General features: G+C 41.4%; 1 protein-coding gene across 6 annotated transcripts in view; it reads right to left on the bottom strand.

Moving 5' to 3' along the window:
* The window catches only part of SLC35D4 (solute carrier family 35 member D4), a 109,411-nt gene extending 85,975 nt beyond the window's left edge, over window positions 1-23,436 (bottom strand). For all 6 annotated transcript variants that reach the window (XR_014075066.1, XR_014075065.1, XM_081563283.1 and 3 more), the window contains exons 1-3: window positions 23,291-23,436; window positions 20,958-21,004; window positions 15,647-15,724 (exon numbers count right to left, since the gene is read on the bottom strand). Coding sequence is in view for 4 of the 6 variants with exons in the window: in XM_081563283.1 (XP_081419409.1) it covers window positions 15,647-15,724; window positions 20,958-21,004; window positions 23,291-23,362 (197 nt within the window). In the remaining 2 variants the exon portion in view is untranslated. The remainder of the gene's footprint in view (window positions 1-15,646; window positions 15,725-20,957; window positions 21,005-23,290) is intronic.
* Window positions 23,437-23,777: the final 341 nt, after the last annotated feature.

Here is a 23,777-nt window from a genome sequence, read left to right as displayed (position 1 = left end):
AATTGGATTAACATGAGCAGGGACTTTATCTATCATCAGACCTGCTTTTTGCACAACCTCCCAGAGAATGCAGCATGAAAATGCTTTTAGTCTCAAATAAGGCCTTCAAACCCTACCTCCTGTACACATTCATTCAGGCAAAACTCATAGCAACTGACAAGGTGCTCACAGAGGAGTTAATATTACCAGCATCACCACTGACATTGTTTGAGCCCTTCCTACAAACCAGGCCCTGTGCTAAATATTTTCTATGCTGTTATCGTTTTAAAAATCTGCACAACAGGGACTTCCCTGGCGGTCCGTCAGTTGGTAGTCTGCCTTCCAGCGCAGGGTACGTGTGTTCAAACAGTGGCTGAGGAATTATGATCCTACATGCTATGTGATGTGGCCAAAATAAATAAATAAACAAAAACAAAACAGTATTGACTGTTCAGCTTGAAAATACCGCCAACATTTTTTAAATGTGTATTTTTTTTTAAAAAAAAAGAGAAAATTTAGGCAAAATTAGAAGATACGTACAAATAAACATTTTTTTCCCCTGGATAAAAATTGTTAGCAAATTCTGAAAAGCAACTGGGACCTCTGAAAAGCTAAGGTTGTACTGAAAAGTTTTGAAACTCTAAAAGTGAGGGAAAATCTCTCAATTGTAGCAAAGTCTTTACAGCCAAAGACTTGTTATCCCAAGTGAAGCCATCTTAGACTTCTCGACTCCAGAAGTGTAAGATAATAAATTTGTTATTTTTAAGCCAAAAAAAAAAAAATTCTATCTCTGTAAGTACTATCTCTGTAAGTACTGTAAGTATGGAGCATGGCATAGGGTCTGACTAAATTTTCCTCCATATCTTACTACTAGAGTAGAATTTTTTTCTCTCAATAAAACATGTTTCTTTTTGCTGCTAAAAAAAAAGAAGGGGACTTCCCTGGTGGTCAGGTGGTTAAGACTTCGCCATCCAATGCAGGGGGTGCCAGTTAGATCCCTGGTTGGGGAGGTAAGATCCTACATGCCTGTGGACAAAAATCCAAAACACGTACAACAGAAACAATATTGTAAGAAATTCAATAAAGACTTATTAAAATAAAAGAAAGAAAGAACTTCAACCAGAAAAAAATATACACAGGCTGCTTCGGGAATTCGAATTTGGATCTCTGGCTTCCAGAGTTTTCACAGCTGTGAGTGGGGTCTCACAATATGGAGGGGCCAGACCTTTCAACAGCTACTGGGGCAGATAAGATTTAGGACAACTGAACTCTCCATGATCTTTCAGGCAGTGTGGAGACAAGGTGAAGACACAAGCTGCAAGGGTGGTGCTTCTTAGCATTTTTGTCATCTCTTGAAGCAGTTCTTTAAAATCCTTTCTTCAGGAAGAAAGGAGATTATAATTTTGACATCCTAGTTAGCTCAGCTAAAACTGAGGATTCTTTTCTCAGAAGATATAGCAGTAAGAGATGGAAATCGTATCTAGTTCTGGGCACTGGAAACTATAATCTTATAATGTTTACATGGTTGCCCAAATCTTGGAAATTATGATTAGCTTTCTTCACTTCCAAGGACTGTTCCAGCAGTCAGCTAACTTTAACCAACAGCTCTAAGAGACGGACAGATTTCACTCACATCTCTGGGTGAGCTATGCCCTGTCTTCTAGGTCAGGGCATCTAGGGCAGGGGCTACCTAGGGGTCATCGAGGTCACCTAGGGGTGGGGACAGGAAGGATGCACAAATACAGAGCAGGGGGTTGTATGTAGTAGAAAGAATATGGTCAGGCAAACCTTCCTACTTAGCAGGTCTATATCCCAACTCTAAAGCTAGTTGGTTTTTAATCCCAACTCTAAAGCTAGTTTTCAGTGAAAGCTCACTTTTTTCATTTATAAAATAGGGATAATAATGCTCAGAAGGCTACTGAGATGATTAGCTAAGAGAATGAATACGCAGCACTTGGGACAGCGCATGGCACATTAAAAACCATATTCAATAAATTTTCTGCTTCTGGGTTTTCCATATGTTAACTTCATGGACAGATGCCACTAGGAAAGACTGAGAGATCAGCTTATATAAAATGGCCAAAAATATCATAAAGAAAATGAAAAGATGATTAACAAAGCAGGAAAAAATAGGCAACACATAAAACTGGTTGGAGTTTAACATGTTTGATGTAGGATGAGTGTTTATAAATCAATGACAGAAAAACCCAACTTCCCAAAAGAAAAAAGAAAAACAGTCAAATGACAGAAATAGGTAATTTTCTCTCTCCTGTTTCTGTTTGTGTGTCTCTCTCATACCCATATACACATAAGAAATACAAATGGCCAATAAACATATGAAAAATTATTCAACGTCCATTATACTACAAGAATTTTAAAATAAAACAATGATATACTGGACTTTCCTGGTGATACAGTGGACAGGAATCCGCTTGCCAATGCAGGGGACATGGGTTTGATCCCTGGCTCTTAGAGAGCAGCCAAGCCCAGGTGCCGCAACTACTGAGTCGATGTGCTGCAATTAAAGCCCGCCTAGTTAGAGCCTGTGCTCTGCAACAAGAGAAGCACTGCGATGAGAAGCCCATGCGCTGCAAGTAGAGTAGCCTCTGCTCTTTGCAACTAGAGAAAGCCCGAGCGTAGCCACAAAGACCAGCACAGCCAAAAATAAATAAATAAGTAATTTAAAAACCTAAGCCAATCTTTTAAAAAACAATGATATACCAAGTTTTGCCCAGGAAACTAGCAGTTTTTTAAAAAAATGATATGTAATATAGGGGGTCATAAAATTAATGCCTTCACATACGGCTGTGGGATATGCGTGTGTGTTAGTTGCTCAGTTGTGTCCAACTCTTTGCGACCCCATGGACTGTAACCTGCCAGGCTCCTCTGTCCATGGGATGGATTCTCCAGGCAGTAATACTGGAGTGGGTTGCCATTTCCTTCTCCACGGGATCTTCGCAACCCAGGGATTGAACCTGGGTCTCCTGCATTGCAGGCAGATTCTTTACCATCTAAGGCACCAGGGAATCTAAGTTGGTATTCTTCTGGAAGCTGTGTACTTTATAATTTATTATTGCTGTTGATGAAGAACTTAAAGACATCTGTGATGATGTTTCCACTGACAAGTGGAATAAAACTGCATTGACCTCACTGTTAATCATCAAATATTCTTCAGCCTATAGCCCTCACCCTCCAGTTACCTCTATGGTTCACTCTTTCATGTACTCAGATCTCTGCTGAAAAGTCATCTTATCCCTGAATCCTTCTTACCCATGCCATACAAAATGACAACCCTCACCCCATCCACTGGCCCACACTCAGACACACACACGTACACACTATCGACTTATCCAGCTCCACTTTTCTCTACACCTATCACATCATCCATTTACATTTCATTTGTTTCTTGTCTGTCCACCTCCATTAGAATATAGCAAGGATTTTTGTTTGTTCTGTTCCTTGTTTATCCTGTACACCTAAAACAATACCTAGCTTATAGAATAGATGCTCAAATACTTGCTGAATGAATCACCATGAATTATTTTTGTAACTTAAAAAAAAAGTTTTCCCTCCTCTTGCTAGCTTGGTACAAAGCAACACGATACATCAGGAAACTGCAGTCATGACCCTAATTCACATTTCTTCCTCTGCTTTTCTCAAGCCCTTCAGAGAATTTTCTCTGAACAGAATTGTTGGTGCTTACAGCTACTCAGTTTCCAAGGACAGGGATGAAAGCAAAAAATTCCTATATCCTGTCATCTGCCTCTTTAAAATGACCCCAATGGAGGAGCTGTAACAATTTCAAATTCAATAAACATTTACAACAATCATGTTGTAACCTACAACCGTGACAACAAAAAAACTAACTGCATTAAAAAACAAACATGTTTTTCTTCAATAGACAAGAACTTAGAAACTTGGAATAGAGGCAGTTATTTTGTTTCCTATGATAATTGAATCTCTTTTTCTTATTAAAAAATGGTACCTTTCATGTTATAAAATTTTGAAAACACAGATTATCAAGAAAAACATTATAATTACAATCCTACTACCCAAAGATAACCACTGTTAATACCTTGTTTCATCTCTTTCCAAACAGTACCCACATGCACATATACAAACACTTCAACAAAAACTGGATCCAACTATACAGGTTGTTTTTATAACCTGCTTAACATCTTCCCATATCAAAAGGTCACCCCCAACTTATTAATAATTATATCCTACGCTGGCGGCCTACAGTCCATAGGGTTGCAAAGAGTCAGACACACCTGAGGGACAGAGCACACACGCATATCCCATGCTACAGCTGAACATGTAAGTTCAGCCTAGGTTTTTACTATTCTAATGCAGTAATGATCATCCTTGACTATATTCTCCTCTTGTATTCATGATGTTCACAATATTCAGAATACATTTCCTGAAGTAGAATTGCTGTTCAAAGATACACCTTAAGTTTGCAACTGGTTACATAATTGCCTTCCAAGGACCTATACTGATTCATTCTCTGCTATGAACTGCATGTTAATGTCCTCCCAAAATTCATATGTTGAAACTCTAATATGCCAGCAAATTTGGAAAACTCAGCAGTGGCCACAACACTGGAAAAGGTCAGTTTTCATTCCAATCCCAAAGAAAGGCAATGCCAAAGAATGCTCAAACTACCACACAATTGCACTCATCTCACACGCTAGTAAAGTAATGCTCAAAATTCTCCACGCCAGGCTTCAGCAATACGTGAACCGTGAACTTCCAGATGTTCAAGCTGGTTTTAGAAAAGGCAGAGGAACCAGAGATCAAATTGCCAACATCTGATGGATCATTAAAAAAGCAAGAGAGTACCAGAAAAACATCTATTTCTGCTTCATTGACTATGCCGAAGCCTTTGACTGTGTGGATCACAATAACCTGTGGAAAATTCTGAAAGAGACAGGAATACCAGACCACCTGACCTGCCTCTTGAGAAACCTGTATGCAGGTCAGGAAGCAACAGTTAGAACTGGACATGGAACAACAGACTGGTTCCAAATAGGAAAAGAAGTACGTCAAGGCTGTATATTGTCACCCTGCTTATTTAACTTTTATGCAGAGTACATCATGAGAAACGCTGGGCTGGAAGAAACACAAGCTGGAATCAAGATTGCTGGGAGAAATACCAATAATCTCAGATATGCAGATGACACCATCCTTATGGCAGAAAGTGAAGAGGAAATAAAAAGCCTGTTGATGAAAGTGAAAGAGGAGAGTGAAAAAGTTGGCTTAAAGCTCAACATTCAGAAAACTAAGATCATGGCATCTGGTCCCATCACTTCATGGGAAATGGATGGGGAAACAGTAGAAACAGTGTCAGACTTTATTTTGGGGGGCTCCAAAATCACTGCAGATGGTGACTGCAGCCATGAAATTGAAAGACGCTTACTCCTTGGAAGGAAAGTTATGACCAACCTAGATAACATATTAAAAAGCAGAGACATTACTTCATCAACAAAGGTCCATCTAGTCAAGGCTATGGTTTTTCCAGTAGTTGTGTATGGATGTGAGAGTTGGACTGTGAGGAAAACTGAGTGCCGAAGAATTGATGCTCTTGAACTGTGGTGTCGGAGAAGACTCTTGAGAGTCCCTTGGACTGCAAGAAGATCCAACCAGTCCATCCTAAAGGAGATCAGTTCTGGGTGTTCATTGAAAGGACTGATGTTGAAGCTGAAACTCCAATACTTTGGCCACCTGATGCGAAGAGCTGACTCATTTGAAAAGACCCTGATGCTGGAAAGGATTGGGGACAGGAGGAGAAGGGGACAACAGAGGATGAGATGGCTGGATGGCATCACTGACTCGATGGACATGAGTTTGGGTAAACTCCGGGAGTTGGTGATGGACAGGGAGGCCTGGTGTGCTGCGGTTCATGGGCTCACAAAGAATCGGACATGACTGAGCGACTGAACTGAACTGAACTAACCCTTAGTGTGATGGGAGGAGGCAGGGCCCTTGGGAGGTAATCAGATCATCAGGGTGTGGCCCTCATGATAGAATTAGTGTCCCTGTAAGAAGAGACAGCAGAGCATGCCTCCTCTATTCTCTCTGCTTCGTCAAGCTCTCTCTCTTTCTGTTTCCTACACACACCACCACCATGTAAAGATACAGCAAGACAGAGTCCATGCATGCACGCATGCTCAGTTGCTAAGTTGTGTTCGACTCTTTGTGACCCTATGTGCCGGGAGCCAGCTCACGAGATCCCCAAGAGGACTGATTGAGCACGGCTTCTCAGGCCTCAGGGATTCTCGGAAGGCTGCCTCAGCGCTCACCTTAAAGATATCTGTCTCTCTGATGTTTACTATAATAAACCTCTTCCTATTTTCTGTGACTTAGGCAAAAGGCCTTTCCTGATTCCCTTCTAAAATAGATCATTCTGAAACCTCAAATCAACAAGGCCCCTGTACGGTAGCACCCTAAATAAAGTTATCTGAGATATAGAGTATGCTGATCTAAATTCCTTTTGCTAACATATTGGTTTGTTTAATAAATGTACCTGTGCCTTTGGAGCTAATGTGCATAACTGCTCCCTAGTAATAAAACAGCATTGAGAGCCTCCCCACAGAAAGCCCCTATGGGCACAAAACTCTTCGCAGGGAAAAAGGCTTGTTAGGAAATACAAAAAATAGTGCTTTGTGGAACTGTTACTTAATCTATATTTACTCACTATGTTTTTACTCTTAACGTATTTAGCCTATATAATAAAAGCATAATAGTTAGAGATTTATATAAGTAGAAGTTTAGCTTTAATGCAAATAATAAGACAATTGTTGATTTAACTGATGATTCTTACTTAAAGCTGAACTTCAGCTTGCTGTTCTTTGACTTTATGGAACTACATTCTTTTCTGTTAAGCTCAAGGCGTAAATTACCAAAAACAGGTTTTACCTTGAAACTTCCTGTTGATGAATTCTTTCCTGATGTGTCCTATACAAAAGTATTCTGATTGATCAACCTTTATCAATAGAGAGTCACAAGGTGTTAGCAGGCCACCAGGCCAGAAGATGATGTAAACAAAATGAGGCTTTTTTGTAACTAAAGACATGCAAACAGCTTTGATGAGGGTCGAAGCTGCTGGCCCATTGAGATAACTTGATAGGCCCATTAAGATATACCCATTAAGCTGAATTGGTATGACTCTATACCTTACATTTGTTTCTATATACCACTAAAAATACAAAAGCTGTCTTAAAAAACAATAAAGTTGGGAGACACTTGGAAACGCCGAGACTCGCTGTGTCTTCTCATTCGCATCGCCGACGCTGTCCATCCTGAGGGAACCCCTGGACCTGCTGGAGCTGGACTTCGGCACCTATGGACTGAAGCCTGCCAGATTCCTTTGTCCATGGTATTTCCCAGGCAAGAATACTGGAGTGGGTTGTCATTCCTCCTCCAGGGGATCTTCCCAACCCAGGGATTGAACCCGTGTCTCCTCCACTAGCAGGCAGATTCTTTACAACTCAGCCACCAGGGCAGCCCAGCAAGAAAGCAGACATCTATAAACCCAGAAGATGCCTTCCCCAGAAACCAACCACACTGGCACCTTGATCCTGGACATCCCAGCCTCCAGAACTATGAGAGATAAATGTCTAATGTCTGTTGTTTAAGCCCACGGTCTTTTGTGCCAGCAGCCTGAGCTGATGGAGATGCTCTTTGGCAGCCCCAACACTGCGTGATTCCGAGACACTCAACAGCCTGTCTATTAGGAACAAAGGAGTACCTCCTCTCCACCTGATTTAATTCATAAGGTGGCACCATCTAGGCTTCTTATGCTGGTTTACACTTGCATTGTTCTATCAAAGGAGGCAAGACAGGATTAAATCCTGAGAAGATACTGGCAGAATCTGAAGTGTCTGTGGTTGGAGGGCCTCTGGGGAGCTGTTGAACCAGAAAGTGCATGCATGTGTGTGTGTGTGTGTGTGTGTGTGTGTGTGTGTGTGCGAGTGCGTGTGTATGTGTGTGTGTGTGTTTAGGAGGGATCTCATAGCAACTCCTTTTGAGAGAGACTGTAGACTGTACTCTGTTGAAGGACTACTTGCTATGGGGTCTGCTTTAAAAAGAGTGGTGACATGCAATTTTTCCTACATGATTTATTAGCACAAATGTTGCATCTTGTTTGCATCGTGTACTTTTTGTTTTCTGCTTCTGCACACTTTACTGTCTCTAAGAACCCTGGTGAATAAAGCATTTTGCAAGAAGCTAACAATAGTCTGTTGGCATGAATCTTAAAACTGCTGTTATTGAGATGAAGGCTAATTAAATTAAATCACTTGTTTTTCAAATAGAGCATGCATTATTGAAGGAACATCTGCTCTCTGAAAACACTCAGTTTATCTGTTCATGGGAGCCTGGCAGGATCCTTGAGCTGAATTCTTGAAAACTCTGTGTTATACTGACACCTAGTGACCCAAAAGCTGTTTCCAAACTTGAAAATAGCCCTTGACCAAGATATCAGGGAGCTTTCCTGGTAGCTCAGAGGTAAAGAATCTGCCTGTCAATGCAGGAGACACAGGTTTGATCCCTGGGTCAGGAAGATCCCTTGCAGTAGGAAATGGCAACGCACTCCAATATTCTTACCTGGAGAATTCCATGGACAGAGGAGCCTGATGGGCTACAGTCCATGGGGTCGAAAAGAGTTGGACATGACTGAGCACTATGGACAGAGGTCCATATTAAGTGAGGCAGGATAGAAGAGGTACATATCTCATCTCTAATAGATGCGAGAAAGAAAACAAGCACTTTGCTCACGCACAGGGTCCAGGGGGCTGCAAATCCAAGATAATGTACAAGACATAACAGCTTAGGGATGTTTACATTTCATACCAAGGACTTACGAGGTCAGAAAGGGCCATGTGGACTGGGAGTGACAGTGCCACATGGTGAGTCTATCATAAAAGAGTTCAGCAGATTCCTTTGCACTGAGTGTTGTGGGCATGGTCTGTAGTGTCAAAGGTAAGAAAATCCCATCCAGAGAAAGACCAATACTGCATGGTATCACTTATATGGGGAACCTTTTTTTAGCAAGTCAAACTTAATAGCCACTGAGTAGAAAAGTAGTTGTGGTGGCTAGGGAGTTAGGGGGGAACAGCTCCGTTTGATAAAAGGACACAAACTTTCAGCTACAAGATGAATAATGTATATTGATTATTCGCAAACAATGAACAATGTATTCTACGAGGATCTAATGTATCATATGGTGACTACAATTGCTTACATTGTACACTATAACTGAAATTTGCTAATAAACCTAACTGTTCTCACCAAATAAATAAAGAAGTGAGGTGATGGATGCCTTTATTAACTGCAAGGTGGGAATCTTTCACAATGTATATATATATATATATATATAATCATATCCCCACACTGTATACTTTGTGCATATGCACGCTCAGTCGCTCAGTCATGTCCAACTCTGCGACCCCATGGACTGTAGCCCACCAGGCTCCTCTGTCCATGGGATTCTCCAAGCAAGAATACTGGAGCAGGTTGCCATCTCCGACTCCAGGGGATGTTCCCCACCTAGGGGTTGAACCCATATCTCCTGTGTCTCTTATATTGGCAGGTGAATTCTTAACCCATTGAGCCACCTGAGAAGCCCCACTGTATACTGAATAACTTTAAATTGTATTTGTGAAGGATACATCAAAAAACGCTGATACTTCAGGAGGACTTCCCTGGTGGTCCAGTGGTTAAGAATCCACCTGCCAATGCAGAAGACACTGGTTCAATCCCTGGTCCGGGAAGATTTCACATGATGCGGGGCAACTGAGCCCATGTGCCACAACTTCTGAAACCTGAGGGCCCCAGAGTCCGTGCTCGGCAACAAGAGAAGCCACCACAATGAGACGCCCACGCGCCACAGCTAGAGAAAGCCCACGTGCAGTAATGAAGACCAAAATAAGCCAAAAAAAACTGATGCTTAAAAAATTTTGTCCTTTTACTATCACTCACCTCCTGGACTCCCCCCAGGTACCACCCCAATCACCAGACCAATACCCATCAGATTTTATTCCCTATTTTAGCCTTTTGGTGGTTCTTAGCATATTTCCTGAGGAAGTTTTGAAAGCTGGCTTTATTATTCCCCCAAAGTAATTCCAACATATGCATATGTGTAAAGTATTCCTCTGGAGCAAAAACAACAGGGAAGAATATCAAAAACACATGAATTTGAGTGCTAACTTTCCTCCATGAGCAAAGATCACTTTTTAGAAAACGATGAGTCACTCAAAATGAAATGTCAATACATTACAACACTATTTGGGAAAGTTGGACCACCAGTAGCTTTGACAAAGATGGGCTAGCTCACTGAAAAACCATAAATAATCAATAATTAAAAAGAAATACAATCTCAACCCTCGCTGGTTGTCTCGTTGTTCATTTCTTTAGGGACAGGGCTGAGTTAATTTGCACATTTTATCAAAGATATTTGTTAAGGTTCTCCAGCAAAGACTCTCAGTGGAAAATTAAGGGGTGGGGGCTTCTTCATCTATTAGAAATCTCTGGTCACAAAGGTATTATGACACAGGTTGGTGTTTTTCTAATGTAGAATTTCGCATAACTGATAACCTTGAGAGTCAAAGTTTTTTCCCATATATATAGTGGACAAAAAGTGACAAGTAGGCTAAAGGTTCCTCTCAAAATATTTTTATTTAAACATACAGCCTGGTAACACAGGAGCCAGGAGATGATATCTAAAGTCTCCAGTGAGAGACTTCCCTGATGGTCCAGTGGTTAAGAAAGTGCACATCCATCACAGGGGGCATGGGTTCAATCTCTGGTCAGGGAACTAAGATTCTGTACCCCAAGGTACAGCCAAAATAAATAAATAATTTTTAAATAAAATAAAGTCTCCAGTGAATTTACAACTGAGTCTGTCCTCAGCAGTGGTTCTAGAATCTAACAGAAGGACATTGTCTCACTGTGCTACAACATTGGCAGCTGAAACAGGTGACAATGTTCATTCAGGATCACATTTTGTAAATACAGAAAGCTCACGCTCAGGCCTTCCAACATCTGCTAGAAAAATCACTGCAATGTTCTGCAAAGGTTTGACAACAGCAGGAGCCACTGCAGAATGACAAGCATCTGACTGAAAACCAGTGCTATCATTCCCAAGATAGAGCCTCCCAGGGTATCATCCAGCACCTGGTGATAACAACTGGGTGCTGGGCAAACATCGTGGGAGGAGAACGATTCCATCGGGTCAGTTGGTGGAGTCAGTACCTGATGTGGCCAGAGGCTGACCCACACAGCAGTCATGGCCTCTCTGCAATGGAATAAGTGTGGTGCTAGGTTCTGTGACTTGTTTGAGAGGGAATCTGGGATTCTCCTGTGTCCCCGGCTACAAGGACAGTTTAAATGAACTCTCAAAGGCATAGACTATTAAAGACCAATTTGGAGAGGGTGGGACGAATTGAGAGAGTAGCACTGAAATATATACACATGGTGCGTGCATGCTAAGTCGCTTCAGTCGTGTCTGTCTCTTTGTGACCCTGTAGACTGTAGACCAACAGGCTCCTCCGTCCATGGGATTCTCCAGGCAAGAATATTGGAGTGGGTTGCCATGCCCTCCTCCAGGGGATCTTCCTGATCCAGGGATTGAACCTGCGTCTTTTATGTCTTCTGCACTGACAGGCAGGTTCTTTACCACTAGCGCCACCTGGGAAGCCCATATACATGGTAAATATGTATATTTACTATGCATAAAATAGATAGCTAGTGGTAAGTTGCTATATAACAGGGAGTTCAGCGCAGTGCTCTATGACAGCCTAGAAAGGTAAGAGGGAGGGGTGGGAGGCAGGCTCAAGAGGGAGGGGATAATATGTATACTCAAGGCTGATTCCCACTGTTGTACAGCAGAAGCCAACACAACACTGTAAAGCAATTATCCTCCAATTAAAAAAAAAAAAAAGGACAAATTTGGGGCCCACTCTCCATGCGTGAGGGGCTTGCCTTGTGCCTCAGATGGTAAAGAATCCACCTGCAATGTGGGTGACCTGGGTTCGATCCCTGGGTTGGGAAGGTCCCTGGAGAAGAGAAAGGCTACCCACTCCAGTATTCTGGCCTGGAGAATTCCATGGACTATATACTCCATGGGGTCGCAAAGTCGGACACGACTAAGCGACTTTCACTTTCACTCCATGGGTGATGGGGGTGTCCATGATGTCACTGGGAACTCCAAACTGTCTTCCTGGGGTTGTTTCCTTTCTGAGTCAAGCCCAGCCTCCACTATCTCTGCACAAGTCCACAGTCACACAGAGAACAAGTCCAGGCACACAGCACAGCTGGACTTTGGTTCTCTACTGACATCATCAGAAAGCCAAGCCTGGTAGGAAACAGCAGCCACAGCAAACACAAACCCAGTACCGCCAAGCCCACGAAGGAGCCCTGGGCCTGGGTCCCTGGGTCACTTGCTACCTGGTAACACCCCTCTGCCCAGGGCCTAGGGTGACTGGAAATTCTGAGCTGTGACACCCGTTATCAACCACAAGATCCACTACAAACTAAGACACTAGAATCTTCACCAAGAAGCTTAACTGGGCTGATATTTTGTATGTGGCTGTGAAACCACCAAAGAAGTCCAGGGGATAAAACTGAAAAAAGTCTCTGGGAGCTTTAGCAAGGGGACTAAAAAGAAATATGATGAAGGCTCTTCTGAGATGGGTAACATCTAGCATCATGTGTGTTCAAGGGACAACAGTGTCTCGTGGGTCTCAAACTTCTCTGTTGAGAACCACTTCTTTCAGGGAAAGCATCTTGAGTATCTTTGACTTCACCAAGTTCTACTAGTCATTTTCCCCTTCCCCTCTCCAAAAAAAAAGCAATAAAAATATGAAGAAATCCATCGACAGATGAATGGATACACCAAATGCAGTACACAGTGTGGTATATAGACAGAATATGGTCTGTATACACACAGCTTCCCTGGTGGCTCAGACGGTAAAGCATCTGCCTACAAGGTGGGAGACCTGGGTTCAATCCCTGGGTCGGGAAGATCTCCTGGAGAAGGAAATGGCAACCCACTCCGGTATTCTTGCCTGGAAAATCCCAGGGACAGAGGAACCTGGTAGGCTACAGTCCATGGGGTCGCAAAGAGTCAGACACGACTGAGCGACTTCACTCACTCACTCACTCATACACAACGAAAAGCCTTAACAAGGAAGGAAATGTTGACACAATCTTCACCATAGATGAAGCTTATAGGCATTGTGCCAAGTGAAGTAAACCAGTCACAAAAGGACAAATACTACATATCTCTATTTAAAGGAGGTACCCAGAGTAGGTAAATTCATAGAGACAGAAAATATAACAGCTTTACTAGGGGTTGGGGTGGGTAGAGAGAGAGGGGAGCTATTATCTATTTACTTATTTTTTATTTTGCCAGTCTTCAAGGTATGTGGGATCTTGGTTTCCTCACCAGGGATCAAAGGCATGCCCCCCACGGTGGAACCGTGGAGTCTTAATTAGCAGATCACGAGGGAAGTCCTGTAGCTGTATTTTTTTAAGATTCTTTTTTTAATGCCAGAGTTATCATGTAATGGGTACTGAGTTTCTGTTTGGAATGATAAAAAGTTCTGGAAATGGATGGTGGTAATGGTTGCACAAAATTGTGAACGTACTTAATGCCACTGAACTGTATACTTTAAAACTATTTTAAAACAGTAAATGTTATGTTATGTATCTTTTACATACCAAAAAATGTTTAAGTATGAACAATGGCATTGCTTTTAAGCAAATACGAGTAACGTAATGTTTCCAGTCCTGCGCTCTGTCGCATCCGACTCTGCAACCATGGACTGTAGCAGGCCAGATTCCTCTGTCCATGGGATTCTCCAGGCAAGAACACTGGCGTGGGTTGCCATTTCCTTCCCCAGGGGATCTTCCCAATCCAGGGATTGAACCCGAGTCTCTTAGGTTTCCTGCACTGGCAGGCTGATTCTTTACCACTAGCACCACCTGGGAATCCCTAACGTAATGTTTAAATGAACATTATGAACAAGTCACTAATTCTCATCAGAAACTACAAGCTAATTATAGTCAGGAACGCTGTAAGAGCGGAAGACCCATGTTGATCAACTCTGGTAGACCCTAGTCCAAAATCTGACAGCCAACTCTCTTGCTTCTGTGGAGGAACACATTCAACTATTCAGAGTCCAAATGCTTTATTAACTAACTAAATCAGAGAACTATCACAGGCTTTGTGAATTCAGGGCCCACATTTGTTTAAATGGAGACCCAGTTCTCACTAAACTATCCACCATAATAACGGAGTATAAGACATGTGCTCAATATCACCTATGAAATCCCAGAAGTCTCTGTATTTTATCAAGTAGAGAACACTCTACCATGGAGATGCAAGAGTATGACTTAATGAGCTATTTCTTCAGATTAGTTAAGCATCTCATGTGGGATATTCTTTCAGAATATGAACTATGATGTAATAGGGTCAGGGAAATTAATCCACACCCAAGTTCCCAGGGCCCCACCCTTGTCAAACCTCTTCAGACTAGTATTTTGCTCTCCAGTTATATGTTTTCAGGAGAAGCCAAAATTAATATTTATACTGGTCTCATTCTCAAAGCTTCTCCAGTATGCTAAGCCAAGGGATGACTTAGCAAGGAAGCAGTTTATCTTCATGGAGAAGTTGGGCAGATAACTCAAACCACAAGGCAAATGACTTGGCCTGATCATTCAACTGGGATGTTTACCTTATTTATGTAAATCTTAACTTCATTTTCTTTTCATTTTCTATACCATTTCAGGTGAGGCATGATGTTCTCAAAGAATCATGAGGATTTACCTATGTGAGGATTTATGTATGATTCACATAGCCAATTCAGATGATCATTTTGGCTGAAAAATGTCATGGTCTCTGACATTTCTTTTAAATCTATTTGAAAAGTGGTCTTAATAGAATCATAACAACAATGTGTGACTGAACTGGACCCTGGATCAGAATTTTTGTGGAGAGGGTTATAAAGAATATTATTAAGGAAACTGGCAAAATAAATATTGGTCTACAGATGAGATAATAGTATTGTATCAGTGTTAATTTCCTCATTTTGATAACTACTGAAGTCATGTAAAAGAAAGTCTTTGCTCTTAAAAAATACACACTCAGCAATTTAGAAGTAAAGAAAATCTGCTATTTACTTTCAAATAATTCAGAAAAAAATTACTGTATACATATATATATCAAGAAAAAATGATAATGGAAGCAAGGTAAAATAATAATTGGAAAATCTGAATAAAGAGTATGGGACCTCTTTATACTGCTTTTAATTGTTTTGTAAGCAGGAAATAATTTCAAAATAAAAAATTTACCCCCCAAATTTAAAGTTGATTTAATAACTTACTCATAGTGATCCTGTAATCTAAAGCAAAGTCAAATTAATATGGCATTATAATGTTTATATCTCAATTTATTTTAACATTACATTAGAGGCATTAACCAGGAAAACTCTACTTGAGTTCTATTTGATTATAAAGCCATTGAATCTCAAGATTACAAGGGAATTAAGAGATCAAACAACTCAAATAAACATGAGTGTTTCCCAATGTAACACCATGTAATACAAATAACATACAAGGAAGCAGGGTATGAATCATGAATGAAGCACAGAAGAGGCAGTTCTACCTTGAACGGATGTTGATCTCCACCCAGCCCAGTTTCCATGACACATGAAGCAAGAGTCCACCAACCAGTGTCTGCCACCTGAAAAGGAAAAGGGCCAAGGTGAATTTAAGAGTGCCATGGTTCGATGCATGATACAGGGTGCTCGGGGCTGGTGCACCAGGATGACCCAGAGGGATGGGATGGGGAGGGAGGCGGGAGGGGGGTTCTGGAAGGGGAAAACAGGTACATCCATGGTGGATTCATGTCAATGTATGGCAAAACAAATACAATATTGTAAAGTTAAAAAATAAATTAATTAATTTAAAAAATAAATAAAGAAAATCCATATGCATATCAAAATAAATAAATAAGAGTGCCATGGTCTCATGGTTCATCCCCGCAGATGTGTTGGCTGACAAATATACATATGTGAGCCTTCTTACAACTCTTTTCTACCACTTTCTCCTAATCTTCACCCCAGCTCTAGACCTGTCCTTCTCGACCTCTATTCTCCTGAGTCCAGCTGTACCATTCCCTGCTAACACTGACCATCTCCTCTTCTTATTCTAAACTTTTCCTGAACAATCTCACCCACAGTCAGCACGTCTCCATGACCTTGCACTGGTGAGTCCCAAACCCCTCTTCTCACAGGATACAGCCACCCTGACTCATACCCCAAGCTCCTGATGATAAAACATAACCTGGAATTTCCTTTCCCCATCCTGGTCATCCTCCTACTATTCCTAATCAGCCAAACCAGAAACCTAGATGTCATCTTAGCTCTCCTCTGCCATCACCTCCCTCATTTACTTACAAAATCCTACTGACTTTATCCCCATAACAGCTCTGAAACCCGAAGCCTTCCCTTTCATCCCTCTGCCTAATTCAGCCTCCCATCATTCTGCATCTAGACCACAGCATCAGTTCCTTAACAGGTTCCCTTTCTCTCCAGGGTTGCCCTGCACTGTCCATTTTCCATGCTGCAGCCAAAGGATTTGTTCTAAAATGTAAACCTAATTGTGCTCCTCACTTGTTTTAAGAACAGTTGATTCCTCCCGATGCCATAGGCAGCAGCTCTCAGCCGCCTTGCTATGCCAACACACCTGCGGTCACGAAGTTCTCAGGAAACACATTTTCTCAAGTGCAAAGTTCAGGTGGGGGGCACAGGTGACAAAATAAACACCTCCCAGTACAGATAGCACAGCAAAACACCAAATGAATGATGGGTATTATAGGGTCTTCCCTGGTGGCTCAGACAGTAAGGAAGCTGCCTGCAATGCTGGAGACCCAGGTTTAATCCCTAGGTCGGGAAGATCCCCTGGAGAAGGGAATAGCAATCCACTCCAGCATTCTTGCCTGGAGAATTCCATGGACAGAGGAAGCTGGCTGGCTACAGTCCATGGGATCGCAGAGTCAGACGCAACTGAACGCCAAATGAGTGACAGGTACTATAGGCACAACTTTATCCTGTTCTGCAATAACTGCTTTTACTCTATTTTTGGTGAGTCATTCATAGATTTCAAAACCTTATTTTTAGTTATGACTAGAGATACCTCACCTCCAGAGGTGATTACAACACATCCACACACTGGGACGTGACAGTGGAGAACCCCTGGGCTAAAGAAAAAAGTCACTTGCACGGGACACACAAGCCTCCCAGGACCTGCAGCCGCCCCTCCCCAGGGTCAGCTCCTGTTCTTCTGCCAGTAGCAGCCACATTCTAGCTACACTGAACTGGCCACAGCCTCGGCAATGTGCCAGGTTATTTCACACTTCTTAGAGTCTGCACATGTGGTCCTCTTGACCCATAACGTCTTCCCATTTCCTCTGTGTTGGTGGTCACCTGCCCATCTTATAAGATCCAGGTTTTATTGTCTGCCTTGTGGAGCCTTCAATGACTCTGCCAGGCAGCGTGCACATACATGGGGTCGTGTCCTCCAACAGCTTGGTCTAGAGCAGTGGATCTCTATCGTGTGGATCTTTCCCCCAGGGGACACTTGGCAGTATCTGGAGACATTTTTGGTTGTCACAGCTGGGGGTGGGAGAAGCATTACTACTGGCATATGGTAAGTAGAAGCCAGGATGCTGCCAAACACCTTGTAACATGTTGGACAGCCTCCCACAAGAGTTAGCCAGGTCAAAACATCAATATGCTGAACCCGAGAAACCCAGTGTAGTGGGAAATAAGCGAATGAATCAGTAAATACAATAAGGTGTGATAAAGCCCTAAGGGGAAGAGTTCCAAGTAGCACAAAACACCCTAGCGGGGAGCAATTAATCTAGTCTAGGGAGCTGGGTAAGTTTTCCTAGAGGAAGTATTGGGTTAGCCGAAAACTTCATTCAGGTTTCCCCATACAATGGTACGAAAACCGCAACGGACTGTTTGGCCAACCCAATAAACCTGAGCAGACACCTATTCAAAGCAGGAGGCCCAGAATGGACAATGGCTCACAGGTAGATTCCCAGAAGTGGAATTGCTGGATTGAAGGATTCAAACCATTGCCGTATTGCTATATTCTACCAAAATGCCAATCACTGACATAGTGCCCATTATCAACAGCGACAGTTTTCCACCTATAATCAATGTATGAGAGCATGAGAGTACCTGCTTTTTTGATTGTTTGTTTTGCTGTGGACCATTTTTAAAGTCTTTACTAAATCTGTTACAATATTGCTTCTGTTTTTTCAGGTTTTGGCTTTTTGGCCAAGAGGCATATAGAATCTTATCTCCCCAACCAGGGGTCAAACCCACACCTCCTGCATAGGAAGGCGAAGTCTTAACCACTGGAAATCCTAGAGCACCTATCTGCTTTCTACATCCTCATCAATACTATCTTATCAAATTTAAAATTTTTCTTTTTCAAATACTAGTAAAAATATATCTCAACACAGTATAAAATTATATTTTCTCATGAATGAAGAATATCTTTTTATATGTTCAAGAGCCCTTTGTAGGTAAGACTTTTGTTTTTGAGGTAAAGATCTTGTTTTACTGCACTGCTGTTGCTGCTGCTGCTAAGTCGTGTCAGTCGTGTCCGACTCTGTGTGACCCCATAGACGGCAGCCCACCAGCCTCCACCGCCCCTGGGATTCTCCAGGCAAGAATACTGGGGTGGGTTGCCATTTCCTCCTCCAATGCATGAAAGTGAAAAGTGAAAGTGAAGTTGCTCAGTCATGTCCGACTCTTCGTGACCCCATGGGCTGCAGTCTACTGCACTGGGATTGTATAATTGCAACTCTTTTGGAAATAATTGATGTTTTATTCATGGTGAATATTCTATGGGCATTTTAAAAGAGAGCATAATCTCTATTTTCAAGATACTGAGTCTGATATTTATTAATTGCACTATTTATGAAATTTTTTTTCTAGTTTTTTGTTTGTCCAATTGATCTGTCATGGAAAAAAATAGTAGTAGGTTTGTCTCCTATTAGTAGTATGTTTCTATTTATCCCTGATCTTCTTGTCATTTTTATTTGACAAAAGATGATGCTCTGTTGTTTGGTTGACAGATATTCATCCCTATTTCATTTGCATTTTGAACTCCATGCTCTAGTGTTACAATGTGTCTTCACTTTGAACTGCATTGCTTAGCATTGTAACACATACGTCTTTGTTTGCTTAATGCTTTTTGTCCTGAATTCAACCTTGACTGATATTAAGATGTCTATCCCTGCTTTTCTGTATCCATTTGTAATACTTAAAAAAAAAAAAAAAAGGAAGAGGAGAATGAGGGATGGTGTGCTCTACCACATATTTAAATGCTATAACAATGAAAACAATTTAGCACTAGCCCCTTTTCATAAAAGCTGACCAAAAGCACTCAAAAATAGACCCTAGGAAAATGACCTCACATATGATAGTAACAACCTAAAAGCAAAATGAAGGATTATACAACAAAATATAATAAATGGGGCTAGCATAAATAAAAACCATGGTGGGGGGATGATTTCTTCACACTGAACCATACACTAAAATAAACAGATAGTAATTAAGAACTGAAAAAAGTTTTAGTGACATATAGGTATACATGTGTGTTAGTCACTCAGTCGTGTCTGACACTTTGTGACCCCATGGACTGTAGCCCACCAGGCTCCTCTGTCCATGGGATTTCCCAAGCAAGAATACTGGAATGGGTTGCTATGCTCTCCTCCAGGGGAATCTTCCTGACCAAGGGATCAAACCTGTATCTCTATGTCTCCTGCATTGGCAGGCAGGTTCTTTACCACTAGTGTCACCTGGGAAGCCCCTAAAAGCAATGGTAGCTATCACAAAAGAAACAATCAATATAAAAATATAAAAATAAAATATCTTTTTAAAAAGCTGGAGGAGGGCAGGTGATTAAAGTAAAAGGGGGAAATGTGAGCACCCGAGCACTCCATGCTGTCACTACAGTATCTACTCTGTTGACCTGACTCTATACCATTCTCTGTCTTCTTTCTAATAACAGCGTCCCTCAGTTTACAAGACCACATTCTGGATTCATCTGTGTTTCTCTCTGCTGCTTCATTCCTATGTTCAAACAATGAATTGTCTATAATGTCACTTAAAAAGCTCAAATAATCAAAATAATTATAAACAAAATGAAATGGCAAAGAATAAATTGAAAAAAGAAAGAAATTTCAATAAATGACAAAAAAGTTGTTGACATCCTTAAAATATGAAGAATTCATTAAATTAATAAGAAAATACTAAAACTCGAGTAAAAATAAAAGGGTAATAAGAGGATAAGAAATCAATGCAATACTGTAAAGCAATTATCCTTCAATTTAAAATGAATAAATCATAAAAATAAAAAGATAAAAGGCACAAAAACACAATTCACTGAAAAAAGAGCTACAAGTGGATAACATAAGAAAAGCATCCAACTTCACGAATAATCTAAGAAATGGTAAGACAAAGCAATGTGCTATTATTTTTTGCTCACGAAATTAGCAGAGAGAGGAAAAAAATGAGCCATACTCTGAGCACAACTCAAAATGTCATAGAAACTTTCACACACAGGCTGGGTTACAATGTAAATTGATAAAACAATTCTGAAAAAGAAATTTTTAATATTCGAGCAGACGACTAAAGAAGTTCATGTTCTTTAATCTAAATTTCTTATACAGGAATTTAGTCCAAAGAAATAGAAATTTGGCAGATTTGAATGCAAAAAAAAGTCTGATAATATTGTTGTTTATACCCCCCAAAGGGGGCACCATTTAAATGCCATGAATAGAACGACTAAATAAATTACAGTATGTCTATCTAATGAAAAATCCATGCAGTCATTAAAAATATTTTAATGATGTTAGTTGACATTTCCTACAAATGTATATAAAAGATACTCACCCTTGGAATAATGTAGGGTAGGTAAATTTCAAGACAGACAGGACATACTGAAAAACAAATACCAAATTAATGGACATTTTCAAATTATAGAGAATTGATAGACCATATAATCAAGGAAATTCCTACTAAAGAAACATAAATACACTCAAGTTTCAAAAAGGCCTTTTTTATTCCTCCCCAAAGAAATCACACAGTGGGGAAAAACAATGACCTTCCAATTTATACCAAAGAGAGGGGCTAAGTGAAGTCAGACAGAGAGACAAGTATCATATGCTATCACTCATATGTGGAATGTAATTTTTTTAATGACAAATGAACTTATAAAACAGAAACAGACTTACAGATATTGAAAAGAGAAACCTGTGGAAGAGAGATAAATCAGGGCTTGGGTTTAACATATACACACACATGAAACAGGCAACCAGTAAGGACCTACTGTAGAGCACAGGAACTCTACTCTGTGATAACCTATATGAAAAACGAAGCTGAAAAAGAATGAGTATACGTATAACTCAATCACTTCACTGTACAACTGAGCCTAATACAACACTGTAAAACAACTATACTCCAGTAAAATTTTTTACAAAGGGGGTGAGGGGAACTGCTTTCCCCAGGGTCACCAGAAGCATGACCGCCTCTCAGCTGGGGATGGAACAGAGTGGAACACACAGCAGCTGGGCCAGGTACTGTGGACAGCTGACCCCTCTCAGCATTCCCAGACCTTGGAAGCGCCATGCTATAACTGCGGCAACTCCAGAGAAAACTGGGAAAACCTCCAGACACAGTCAGCTTTCTCGGAGCATCCACTTTATCTATTGCCCAGTTTACCTAAAAATTCACTGCCTTCTGTGTTTGTCATCCTATTCATTCTTTGCTTTGTTTTCCTTCTACTTTTGTTTCTACCTAACACGTTAGGTGTGTTTTTTAAGGTTGTTTTTTTTTTTTTTAAGCCAATTCAACTAAGATCAACTTGTATTTCTATTATGTCTTTTAACCAAATTTACAGCACATTATGAACCGGAGAACTGTATTTTGTGTTTCTGGGTATCTTTTTCTATTTTTTCTATGACAGAACACTTTAAGAATTTTTTAAAAGCCTAAAGACCATTAAATGGCTTTAAGCAAGGACTCCACTGGTTCTTCACATGATCTGAAAAGCGCAACAGACTGGTATTATGCAAGATTACATTTCTATTTTCTTCCCCCATGGATTAATCAACCTGTAATTCCCCTTGTATGAATTCCTAAATGTCACAGGTATAGTTACCTGCCTGTGCCCTGGTGTATATATCCTAGAGATGGACCTTCATTCTTCTTTGAAGCCTGTTTACTCACGTTAAGTCCATATGTTCCTCTCCACTTTCCTCTGATATTTTATTTGTAACATTCAGACAGGGGAAGGATTATGTTAGCATCTGGACCACGTCTTGCATCATCCTGAACAACCTTCATGAAGACAATAAATGCTCATTCATTGCTATTTGCTAGTAGTTTTTTTCCATAGAGAGAGGGGTTTTGGTTTGCTTTTTTTTTTCTCAAGGGGGAGTGGAAAAAGAGTAGTAGAGACCCTGCGGTGGGAAAAGGTGTTCCTGAGCCCCTTATCATCACTTTGGCTTGGCATCTATCCCAGAGTCCAGGACAAGGGGTGGTAACCCACCCTAGCTCACAGGGACCTAACATTTCTCTACATGGTACTAAACCCAAGGCTCCCTCCTAACAAAACAAAAACATGGTACCACTGCTTTTCTGACTTTTCATCAAAAGGGTTTTATGACATTAAACAAAATTAAGTTTACGTTTTTTTAATAATTTCATGAAAAACTCTTAAATATGTTCGAAATGCCTGGGATGGAGCCACAAGAAAAATAGGTTTGAGAATCAATGGTGTGAGGCAGAGATGGCGATGGACTGATATCTTCTACTTAAAGGCTTCTGGAACCTTGGTGGTTCTGGGGCAGGGGTATGTTTAGAAGAGAGAGAGAAACGTGCATGATTTCTTCTCCTACTCTTCCTCTTAGAGGGAACGGGAGCCAACAGCTTTTCCTTTTCCGAAAAAGTAGTCCACATATCCAAAAAATGAAGTCCCTGGGAATTCACCAGTCAAAAATCCAGTTTCCCAGTAGATGTAAAGGACGTATTACAGGACGAGAAACGGGGACAGTACCGTTCAACAAATCTTACTTCTAAAAGAGCATCGTGCAGTCGTTTTCTTCTCCATCACCATCAGGAACAAATCAGATAAAAAGCGTGAGGCAGTATTTGGTCCACACACGATTTGGGGACTCAGATCCCCCACGGGCAAGCATCACCACCCCGCCCCCGCCCCTCCTCACCTTGTTCGTGAGGTAAGAAGCCAGGTAGCAGGTACAAAACGTGAGGCCGACCAGACACTTCTTCATGCACATCTGTTAATTTGCGCCCCTTCCCAGGGACACCCCAGAAGCCCCACTGCCGCCACCAGAGCCGGGCCACAGGCCCTGCTGCCAGGACCGCCACGTGGCTGCGAGCTCCGCCAATCGGCGCAGCGACCGCCCCCGGTGCCTGCCTCTTAAAGGGGCCGCGCCTCCTCAAGAACTCCTAGGCTGGCGGTGGGCGGGGTGGCGGCCAGCTCCCCAGGATGTAGAGGGAGGAATAAGGTTCACTACGGCTGTGACCACCTGTAGAGCAAGAGCGGGTAGTCCTTGTAAAAAGGTAGAAAATGGTATAAGAGGGGAGAAAAGCAGCTGACGGAACAATTCACAACAGTCTATTAGCACTGAAAGAAAAATGTTCAGAGCTAGCCCACTGAATCCTGAGCAAACGAAATGAAAAGAAATCCAC

This window comes from Giraffa tippelskirchi, chromosome 14 (assembly GCF_054371585.1).
Source record: "Giraffa tippelskirchi isolate mGirTip1 chromosome 14, T2T-mGirTip1v1.2.pri, whole genome shotgun sequence".
Classification (NCBI taxonomy): Eukaryota; Metazoa; Chordata; class Mammalia; order Artiodactyla; family Giraffidae; genus Giraffa; species Giraffa tippelskirchi.
The sequence above is the reverse complement of the archived record's forward strand: the minus strand, read 5'-3'. Positions and strand labels throughout refer to the sequence as shown.